Source organism: Muntiacus reevesi, chromosome 7 (genome assembly GCF_963930625.1).
Source record: "Muntiacus reevesi chromosome 7, mMunRee1.1, whole genome shotgun sequence".
Taxonomy (NCBI): Eukaryota; Metazoa; Chordata; class Mammalia; order Artiodactyla; family Cervidae; genus Muntiacus; species Muntiacus reevesi.
Genome location: NC_089255.1, coordinates 76,121,706 through 76,133,556, shown reverse-complemented (window position 1 = coordinate 76,133,556; position 11,851 = coordinate 76,121,706). Strand labels below are relative to the sequence as shown.

The following is an 11,851-nucleotide window of genomic DNA, read 5'->3' as shown; positions in this document are numbered from 1 at the left end:
AGTCAGTGGCTTTTAAAATTTGAAACATAATTTTACTTTTTATTTTTACATTATGTTGTGCAGTATTACATCTCAAAATAATAAGAGTGCAGATACAGGCAAGGTAAAGTACAAAAGAAGATTAAGAACAGGTGTCAAAAGTTACCTTTATTAAGGCTAAATCCCTGGTTTATATTTTCCACACACATTCACAAAATTACATTCAAATTATTCCTTAGGCCATGAGAAAAGGAGAAAAAAAAATCCAGATATTAGATTTTCATAGAAAGCAAATCTGGATTAATCTAAAAACTATTCTCCTTTCTATTTGTTCTGACTTAAGAAAATTTAGTAAAAGAAGGTTATTTTCTTATTTGAACTAATGTGCATTTCATTAGCTATTGGTATGGTTCCTGTTAAGTGGTTAAGACCTCCCCAACATTGGGGTCTCCAATCAGAAGCACAGAAGGCCAGGAAATGGAACTGGCCAGAGTGGTATATAGCACAGCTAGGTAGGGAGCAAGGTTTTTTCTATTTTCTTTCAAAGAAGTCAGCAACAACTCAGTTTTCACTTTGGAGGGGACTGGGATGAGTACCAGCACATCCATATTACTAGGACTGAATAAAGTGTGGGACATAAACATTTCTATTCCTCTATCACTGCTGATGAGGAAGGAGAGAATTACATAAGATTTCACTGACCCCTAAAATATCTCATCACCTTAGACTTTTAAGAGTATATTATGGCATGGCATGTGCCTCGGTAGGGTTCTTGAATCTGCTTGTGAAAGCCATGCCCGAGTCCACAGCACATGGCCCTTGTGCGGCCCTGTGGTCTGTAGGCTAACTAGGAGACTAGCCATGGTAGCCACTTACTGACACCACCTAAAATCTCAATTCTGATTTGACTGAAACTACACTTTAGACCTTAGGGTTGAAAACAGTTGTCAGTTATGCTAAGCAGCTCACAAAATTCCACAGACTACCTTTCATTCCTAAGGAGAAAGTAAATTGGAAAAGTGAAAAGATTTAGTACTTACAGTCCTTTGTTTTCATTGCTGAAAATCACTGTGACCTTTGCATTTTCCTGCCATAAACTGGAGTGTTTCAGACCTGAAGAGACAGTATGTATGGCATTCCTTCCCTCAAACCAGGAATGTTACTTTCTTCCTAAGGAACATTATTTCTGTGTAAGACATACTCTACAGCCAACTTTGAGGCCACACAAAGTTGAACAGAAAAAGGCAACATATAAACAGTCTACATTTGTTCAAATAATATTATGCAAAAGAGAAAAACTCAAATATATACATGACACCAAGACAAACTACTCATTAAAAAGTTGCTTATGTTAATAAGTGACAATTCAATATTATTCCAGTGTTTAGCTTTGGAAACAGAATTGTTGTAGCTGTAGTCATCATAAAAATAAAATCAAGACATTCACATTTGAGGTTATTTGTCACACACCACACCATCCCCTAAGCCTGGAAGAGACTACAAATTAACTTTCCATGCCAATTACAGAAGTTGACTTTTAAAGCTTCAAGCTATAGAGACAGTATGAAAATTCCATTAGCTTAAATGTTTTATGATTTAGCTTGTTGCATTCTGGTCATAAGAGGCAGACTTTTTGAGGATAAACCCTATTTCTATATGCTTTTTACTCCTTTCTATATATGCTTTCTATATTTCTATATGCTTAACTTTTCCCCTGCAGTGTTCTTTTCATAAAATGTTCAAATGACTTTAAGGTCATCTTTTCCTTCTGATCTCAAAATCAACTGTCATATCATTTCTCTCATATAATTTTATTCCAATGCTGCAACAATGTAATTAATGACCATTTGTCAACCTATTAAATATTAGTATACAGTACAGCAGCTATATTGATCACAGAATTCCAGTTTATTACCTACATATATAACACAGTCATCAAATTATACTGTGCTCATATATAAAATGCAAAAACCGTCAAATGTGCTATGTCCTCCCATGTATGTAAAAACCTGCATCATGAGGAAGAAACTTTTAATAAAATCAACACAGTTTATATGAATATCTGCCATTCATAAAAATATAACTTATACATTCTATTCTACTATGCAGATCAGGAAAAGGAAGTTACCAAATCAGTTGTGACAATTTAAGAAAAAAATTCAAAAGCTCATTATACCTTTAAAAAGATCAGCATATGTTGTCTATGTTTTAGATCAGAGTCTGCAGTGAAGTCTGATCCACAAAGTTCGAGCTAAAAAATTGGTGCGTCTAATGGAATGTTTTTAAGAATTAAAAGGCATATAAATGAATTCAACACTAACATAGCTCCAGACCAAAGTGGCACCATTTTTTTTTTTAAAGTAAAGTAGTTCTGATGACTAAACCAGTCTTCTAACCAAATACTGTTGTCTTGCCCAGTACACAGAAGCACAGTTCCCCCTTTCTCCCAAATTCTCATGAAATCATTTAAATTAACTGTTAAATAACATTAATATTTATTGCAGTGTGAAACACAGACCACTGTGTATATATACACGTTTTTGTGGAAATATGACTAGGCAGAAAAGACTTGGTTAGATGAAAACAGAATTAAAAGGCTTTTACCATGGATAAACTAGAACGGCTCTGTTGAAAACATCCGTTTAAAATCCCCATCTGAGGCAAGAACCTCTAAAGCCAGGTACAGAGAGAGAATAAAGACTGCTGTTAACAAATTGCTTTAAGGGGATTTTCTTCTCACTAGTTCAAGATTTAAGAACAGGTCTACAGTTTACACTGCCTGCCACCTTCTCAGAGACGTGCTCAAGTATCAGGGCCATCTTCCTATGGGCAGTTTGCCAGATCAAGTCCAGTCCTGCTACAGAATGAATGTTTTCCTTCACCTCAGCCAAGTGGATGGCACCCACTGAGGTTCAGTATCAAGTTTGTTAATCAACCTAAGCAGTTCCTGATAGGCTTTATCAAGATCTGAGTTCACAATTGCTGTGTCAAAGTAGTGGCCATTGTTCTGCTCCATCTCTCTAGTCTTCTCAATGATTTCTCTCAACTCTTCAGGCTGCAAAGAAAAGATGAGAAACTATGAGGTAAACCATCCCTTCCCAAAATTCACAATGAGTCAGAGATGGGTGAAAAACAAGAAGTGGCCTTAACACACCGCTTCCCTTCTGTCTCAAAATACTCAACTTAAAAAAGCTCCAAAGCTCCTCCCAAACCCTGTCATGGCCACAGAGATTCCCTCTGCTTTGGGCTCTTCAGCACACTCACTGCAAATCATTTGTGACTCAGTATATCGTATATAACCTATTTATGGGCTTCTCTTGTGGCTCAGCTGGTAAAGAATCCGCCTGCAATGTGGGAGACTGGGTTTGATCCCTGGGTTGGGAAGATCCCCTGAAGAAGGGAAAGGCTGTCCACTCCAGTATTCTGGCCTGGAGAATTCCATGGACTATAGTCCATGCGGTCACAAAGAGTCAGACACAACTGAGTGACTTTTCACTTTCTTTTCATAACCTATTTATACGGCTTTGTAGGTTTTATGTGTTGCTGTCTTATCCACAAGACAAGAGGCTTCAAGAGCACAGACTGTTAACTCTGAATTCTCTACAGACACTCATTTTCAAACATTTTAGGTCATAACCTCTTCCTAAAATGTCTTCTGTAACAGAGTGAATCTTTCTGGTAGGACCCTAAATACCACCTATACTGGCTCTTATAAAGAGCCCCTGCCTTTTATATCTGTTGTAGAGTTTAGAAGAGTAAATACCATGAGAAAAGGATCAATAGAATGGGTATCTTTTTCTATGAAAACATGCTGGAAATCCAAGATTTTAATAATCTATGTTTTTTTGGGGAAATAGTCTAATGCTTTAAGTTGAGAGACAATTTCAATACACAAAGGAGGTCTTTTAAGATGCAAAAACAAGTATCCTAAGAGAGTTTGGGAAGCCAAATAGAGCAGGCTACTTTAACATGAAAAGGAAACAAGTGTTTTCACAGACAAGCAGATGGCAAGGTAATATGCAAAACTTATCCAGAACCCCTCTGATGATCAAGCACAGGTGTCCAAGAAAGTGAAACTGCCCCCAAAGCACCCCATCAATGAAGAGAACTAATTAAATGTCCAAATGTCTCAGTCATAGAGGCAATACATCAGAAACATATTGCACCCACAATATCAAGCAATTTATATCATTCAACCAGGCAAACTTTTATAACAGTAGGAAAACATACTGAAAATATGATAGCTCTGGCTGGTCCCGAGTTGGTTTCTTGTGTGGCTCTCTAATTTTCACTTTGGAATGTTGTGCAGCTGGCTCTGGCACACAGAATCCTTTGTTTCCAAGCAGGAAGCTACTACACTATTGTAATTGAACTCACTGTGATGTTCTGGTCACAACTTATGTTTACCCAAAGCTCAAGGTTACTGAAAGAACATTCTAGAACTCAGAATCTAAACTTTGTGTTACTAGATTTGAAATGTAAATGTTAAGCTGCACATCTTACATAGATTCACATGAGTATCTAATCCTAAATTTTTCCTTATCAAATTGAAGTGTTTTTTTTGTCAAAAATGACATATAATTTAGTTGGTAGTTTCTATCTTAATTCTTCTACAATTCATGATGAAACTGAAACAAAATGATTTTGCTCAAAAATCTTTGGCCTGAAAAAATTATCTATAGGCAAAATTGACCATAATAATTCACAATATTAGTTTACCACTCTTTAAGACCCCATTATAGCAAAACCAGATTCAGAATGTAACAAGATAACTGATTATTTAAGTTGTGCATTCAGTGAAGAACACCATTACTTTCTTAGCTAACACTATTTCACAGAGTTAAAATTTAGGATCAGTTTTTACTTAACACTTCTATTGTGTGATAAGCATTATTAATTACCAAAGGAGAAAAAACATAAAAAGCAATCAGATACATCACCCTTTACCCAACAGCTGCAAAATATGCATTCTTACTGGTGTGCAGGAGCATGCGCCAAGACAACAGATACTGGGTCATAAAATAAGAAATAAGACTCAACAAAATTTGACTGACCACTTACAGAATATGTTCTCTCACCACAATAAAATTACACATCAATAAAACATTCTAAAATCTCCAACAGGGGGAAATTAGATACTTCTAAATAACCCATGGATTAAAGAAAGAAAATGACAGAGGAAATTAGGAAATATTTCTAGCAAAATGATAATGAAAAATATATAACTTCGTATTAGAAAAGAAGGTTTAAAAATCACGTTTTCTTCAGAAACGAGAACAAGTGCAAATTAAAGCCAAAGTAAGTATAAAGGAAGAATAAAAATAAGGTAACTCAGTGAAATGGAAAACAAACAATAAAGAAAACAAAAAGGCTTCCAACTTTTTTCTAAAGTGTTTTGGTTATTCTTTAAAATTTCCACACAAATTCTAAAACAACCTTCAATGTCTATAGAAAAGCCCGCTCCGGTTTTTTTCTGCCCTAATAACAGGTTTCTTGAGATATAATTCATTCACAATTCACCCATTTAATGGTGAACTGCAACCAATTCAATGGTGGACTCATACAGTTCACTCACTTAAAATGTACTCTTGAACAGTTCTTTGTAGTCACAGAGAAGTTGTGCAATCAACACCACAATTCATTTTAGAACAATCACCCTCCACTCTCCGTGCCCTGTTCCCCTTCCCCCCAAACCTCATAGTCAATAGCAGCCTCTTCCATTTTCTCCCAACCCTTAGCCCTAGGCAGTCACTAATCTACTTTTGGTCTCCATAGATTTGCTTATTCTGGACATTCCAAATAATGGAATCATGTCAAATACGGTCTTTTGTGACTTCAAAAATGAAAACGCAGTGAAACATGACTTTAACCAGCTGGCCGTCATCTGTAACAAAGCCACCAAACTATGCTCAATATAAAGGATGGGAAGTCCCTGATGTCTAAGACATTGAAAAATAAACACCATATAGGTTGAATAACAAATCTTTTTCTAAAGTAGGAAAAGATACCTGGGAAGGAACAAAGAAGGCTGGTGGATATGGTCAATAGTCAAAAACCAAAGAAAAGGAGAGGTGTTATGTTGTGACTTCTGAGATTTGAGGGAGGAGTAGTAGTGTATGTTTTTATGGAGAAGGAAATGGCAACCCACTCTCAGTATTCTTGCCTGGAGACTCCCATGGACAGAGGAGCCTGGTGGGCTACAGTCCATGGGGTCACAAAGAGTTGGACACAACACACACACACACACACACACACACACACACACACACACACACACACACACACACACACACACACACACACACACACACACTCTAGGGAATCTGATAAGAACAAGGAAGAGTATTTGTTACTATGATATAGCATGTCACTTGATGGTTTTCATATCATATGTTTAAATAAAATGTCAAATAAGTAAAATATCAATGCTTTAATGATATCATGATATCATTCAATTTTTAGTACCATTTGGTATATAATATGGACCACCTCAACCACACTCAGCATCTAATATAAGATAATTTAAAAAAATTTTCCATTTCAGATCATGAAAAGATCAAAGGTAGAAGACAAACAGAACATAAAATTTCAATCAGAAAAAAGAAGAGAAAGGCAAGAGCACTCAACTTTGGATCCCGGCATATATGACGTATCTGCAGAGAATGTGGGTTAATCCCTAAGAATCTGCTGAGAATATTTGGTAGAGAGAAGGTGTCATCTAATCCTTGTTAGAAATAACATGGATCTGAGTGAAGAGGACACGAAAGTTTTAAGAAATCAGAAATAACATGATCTGTGTGAAGATGATGGAAGTTTTAAGAAATGTCAAAGGCTACCATACATTTGGAATAACAACAGGAACTGTATGCAGAACGAGAAAAGCTCCTTGCTTTGGAGAACTTCCTAAATCCAACCAGAGGCAAGTGTGGCAGTTTTGGGGAAAGTGACGTGGCAGAAAGAATAATCAGTTTGAAAGCCTAAGCTGATGTAGTTTTTAAGCACTGTGACATATTAAGCCATGGCTTTTCATGTTTACTGTTAATGGAATAGTGTAACAGTATAATAACTTTACCTTTGGATTCTTGCCCTCTTTGGCCAATAATGCCCGAAGTCTTTCTTGTGAAGGGGGTGCAATGAAGATAATATATGGTTTCAAGTCTGAGTTCCGTAGAGTCTTCAAGGACTATAAAGCAAAGACAGATCTGAGAGTTTGATACTGAAACTCCAACTAAAAACCTTGATTTATCTATTTAAAAAAAATTATAATATATAGAACTATATATAACTTTGTCATGTATTTTCCAGTCTCCTATAGATGTGTTATCATACTTTCATAATTTAAAAACTCAAAGAAAGAAAAACAAAAAACAGAAAGAAAATATCCTACCATTCAATATAAGAATATATTGTGTACCAAAAGTGAAATGAAGACTTAACATGATGATAAAATACTCTGCTAATAAGATCATACACAGACTATAATAACATTAAAAATCCATTTTGAAGGAAATATAAATGAGCAGTCACCTTAACCATATGCCACAATCTAAATGCAAAAAGAATCAGAGAAAAACTTCCCATACACATGCCAAAAAAAAATTCTGGAAAAATACATCCAAGAAAAAGAAAAGCAGACTGTCTGAATTAAAAGATTATAGTTTTTCACCTTGCCTTTGCACAACTGTGTGTCCCTAAAGTGAAGCATTCCACAAAAATGGGGATTATATGGACATGTCCTTTTCTATCTAAAAACAGTAATTAAGACAATATGCTTAACTACTCTTAAGTTCTTTGGTAATTCTGTTAGCCAAAATAAAGAATTCTTAAGGAATTTAGTAAAAATAAAAACATGGATGCTTTTCTTAAATCTAATGTTTATAATTGAATAGCAAAGACTAATAAGCTCTCTTGTTCACTGAAAAATAAAACCTAGTTACTATTTCAGGAAAGCCATTTTGGAGTCAATTTTCTCTCATACACATCTCTTTAATAACCACTGCCTATATCTCCTGAGTTGACATACAAAGTAGATTCCACTACATTAAGGAAAGTTTTATGCTAAAGCTGTACAATCAAGGAAAAAAAAAATCACAACAAACACGATCTTAAAAATACAAAATTTCTAAAATTATCTTTAACAGAAATCTAAAAAGCAATTGTTAGTAATTTTTGAAGGTTTTGCTTTGTATGACAGATAATGGAAAGCAATGGCTGTTTCATTAGATACAACCAACCACTCATTACAGTGCTAATACTTGAACGATGGCATTTAAAACCATAAAAATGACCTCTCACTATTCTAATTTTTCTCATAAGGGAAAGGAAAATTCTTTTATAACCTTTAAAATACTAAAGTACTACCAGCACAACAGTTACTGTATTTTAAGTTTCCGAAAATATGTACATTTATATATAGGCAATATAGGCAAGTATGTAATATATGTCTTTTCCACTCTGAGGAAATTGAAAGTGATTTAGCAACCTGAGTTCATGCAGAGAATCAGTGTGAAAAATCTGTATGAGAACTTAATTAGGTCCTGTGATTCTTGGACCAAAATACAAGTTCAACACTCTAAACCAAGAGTTTTTTTACCTGTGTACGAAGACTTAAAAGACATATTTTGCCGGAGTTGATCACTTGGCGAACAGAATCTATACTGGTTCCATACAAATTTTTCTCAAATTCACCATGCTCAATGAACTTTCCAGCTGCTATGTCTGCCTCAAACGCCTGCCGTGAAACAAAGTGGTAATCTCTACCAGCTACTTCATGGTCTCGCCGATTCCGAGTTGTATCTAGGCAAAAAAAAAAAAAAATCAGGCAAAATTAGTAAGCACAGATCAGAACAAGGGTAAGGAATAATTCTGCTAGTCAGAAAAAAATTTTATTTTGTAATATAAATTAAAAAATAATGAATTAAGGAAATGTTAGACCCTTGTGTGTTTAACATTGACTGGTTTTATTTCTAGATTGAGAAATAAACAAACTGTGGTGTTAGTATCTTAGTAACAGTTACATTTAATATGTTTTATACTCACACTCTAAATTAGTTCATTTTGCATTTCATTTAAAACATTATCAATTTTTCCATAAGATTAGGTACTATACAATGTTTAAACAGAAATTCTATGCTCAGAGATTAGGTCTAAAGTTCTCTCTTCTGCATAAGTTAAAAAAACCAGGAGCTGATTCCATACTGAACAGTGGATTATAAGAAGCCAAAATTGAAATTCATTTATAGAAAGTAATTAGTACCATACTCTCAGAAAAAATGGTACTCAAGAATGACTAAGTTCCTATTTCTTGGACATCACTGTTTTGAGGAAATGGGTGAAAACTTTCCCTACACAGTTAGGTTCTAAAGTGGTAAACTGAAATGCACAGGAAAACGGGAATGCATCCAAACTTACGAGGAACTGCAGATGCAAAGCGGTCTTTCTCTTTGTTCATGAGCCTCTGACGCAATTCATTCTGGCCACAGTTATGTGGACCAATCAAAATGATAGGTCTTTTCCTATTTGCTGGCTGATGATAAAGTGACATTTCCTCATAAGTTAAGATTTCTTCATTGTCATAATCTTTAAAAAAGGAAAAATTAAGCCCTTCAGACAGAATTACTGCTGTATAATAAAGATATATTTATATATAAACATATTTATATAAATATATAAAGGTATATTTATATATACTCATAGTTCTTCCAAAAATTGGAAAACAGCACAAGTTATCATGGTTAAAAACACAACTTTTGAGATCAAGAAAGTAATAACTGGGTAGCATTATATCATAAGTATTTTCTCATGTCATTATATCCTTGGCAGGATATTATGAAAATAAATCAAATAGTATATTACTCCTTCTAGAAATGATTACTGCTTCTCTTGTTTCACACTGTGTTTCAATGTTTAATACAATATAACTGTACTGGTTCATATAAAACAGCTAGTTTGCAGACAATATTTTGACAGAGTGAGGCACTAAGGTATAAACTAATGAGAATAAGATCTGTCATTTTTATAAAATGGGGATACCAATACTTTAATTTGAGGGTTGGCTTAAAGAGCAGAAAATGTGTATGCTGAAAACAATACCTGGCACAGATAAACACTTACAAACAGTGCTGCGACTAGGGTTAACAGAACACTGGAATACTTTCCTTTGATTATATAACTTGAAAACATAGCATACCTATGCTATCCAACTTCCTACATTTATGTTTACCTTATTCTGCAATACTAATACTAACCTGTGATCATGATTCAAGAAGAGTTATAAATTATAACTGGTACACTAACATTCCTAAAGCTGTAATCCAGATGAAATCAGAGTTATCATGTGGTAAGAACAAAGGCAGACAACTAGTGACCTGTCATCTTCTCACTCTCGTTACTTCACCTGACTAGGTAAGAGTGTTAGATGTGTAGTCAGACTGTCAGCTAAGTTCCAAGGGAGAGGGGACCATCTTAAGCTTGTCTGTGATTAACACAGAGCACACAGTAGGAACTCAAACTTTACTTGTTTAAATTCCAACTCAACCATGTATTAGCTATAAGAACTTAAAACAGGTGATTTTCATATCTGAACTTGAATTTACTAATGTGTAATCTCAAGGAATTTATTTTGAGAACTCAATGAATGAAGGCTATTTCCCCTTGAATGGAATAGTTATTATAAACGATAATTATCATTAATAAAAATATTAATTTTAATAACAAATTATGAGCAGAAATGTAAATGTGAAGCATTTCCTTCTCAAAATGCTTTTCCCTCTGAAAAATCTAAGTTTCTTCTTCTAACATGTAAAATCAGACTGTGGAAATAGACTGATTCACAGACTTAGATTTGCAAATTTCCTATAGTATAATTAGCATTTAGAGCTGAACCAGTTAACTCCAGTGTGTTTCAAAAGATAAAGAAACAGAGATATTAATCACTTACTCAAGTATAGAGAAAATTATAAATCCAATAAATATTCTTAGTTATCTATCAATTAGCATTAAGGATGTTTAATTTGGGAAAAAAAATTTATTATAGTAGGTAGAATCTCAGGTTTAGTTTATATCAAAATTTTCAATAATCTATAACATTTCATTAGTTTCATTTATGCTGCCAAAAACTTTTAAGGTATTAGAGAATAAAAATAAGACTTATAAACTGTGTAGGAAGTTACAGAGTTCCTTTGCTTTATTATTTGGTTTGTTTCTAATGTGAATTAAAGAAGGGATAGCAAATTTTAAAGCCCATAAAGACCAATCAAGAAGGTAAGGAAAGCAATATATCAGGCTAGGTTGATAAAAAATTGGACATGGTGGAGACTGTTGAACTAGATAGGTGTCCACTATAAAGGCAACAGCCATCATTCAGGTTCAGTAGGCCGCTGACACACGGGAATATAAGCCCAGTGTTATCAGAACTTTTGATTTTAAGAGAAGCTAAAACTTGAAAAACTTTTAACACTAACAATAAATTAAAACAAAACACTCTCCTGTGTGCCTGACTCAGCCAGCAGACTTTATGAAATGTGAGATGAGTTACGATAGGCAAAATGTTTATTTTTTACTTAAAATACATCTATATTGTTAGTATTTGTTAGGAACAAGTAAGTATTAACTTTGTAAATGAAGAGTTTACATAGGAAAAAAATTTAAGAGAAAACTATCAATACAACACTATACAGCTACATCATACTTTTAATTTTTATACTACTTTTTCTCAGATTTCAAAATTCTGCACTACTCACAGGTTTCTAGAAGAAAATAATTTCTGCTAAATGACTTTATTAAATACACACACATGTTACATTAAGAGGCCAGGACCATAATTAAAATTCTCTAAAAATACCACTTAATTTCTTTCAAATGTTAGACATGG

At 34.1% G+C, this 11,851-nt stretch overlaps 1 protein-coding gene across 5 annotated transcripts in view; it reads right to left on the bottom strand.

The window, feature by feature from the left end:
• Positions 1–10: 10 nt before the first annotated feature.
• PALS1 (protein associated with LIN7 1, MAGUK p55 family member) overlaps positions 11–11,851 on the bottom strand; it is a 73,631-nt gene continuing 61,790 nt past the window's right edge. For 4 of the 5 annotated variants that reach the window (XM_065940089.1, XM_065940091.1, XM_065940090.1 and 1 more), the window contains exons 12-15: positions 9,391–9,558; positions 8,573–8,775; positions 7,052–7,162; positions 11–3,034 (exon numbers count right to left, since the gene is read on the bottom strand). In XM_065940089.1, coding sequence (XP_065796161.1) covers positions 2,858–3,034; positions 7,052–7,162; positions 8,573–8,775; positions 9,391–9,558 — 659 coding nt within the window. In that variant the 3' untranslated portion in view covers positions 11–2,857. The remainder of the gene's footprint in view (positions 3,035–7,051; positions 7,163–8,572; positions 8,776–9,390; positions 9,559–11,851) is intronic. The other variant, XM_065940093.1, reaches the window with a different exon arrangement.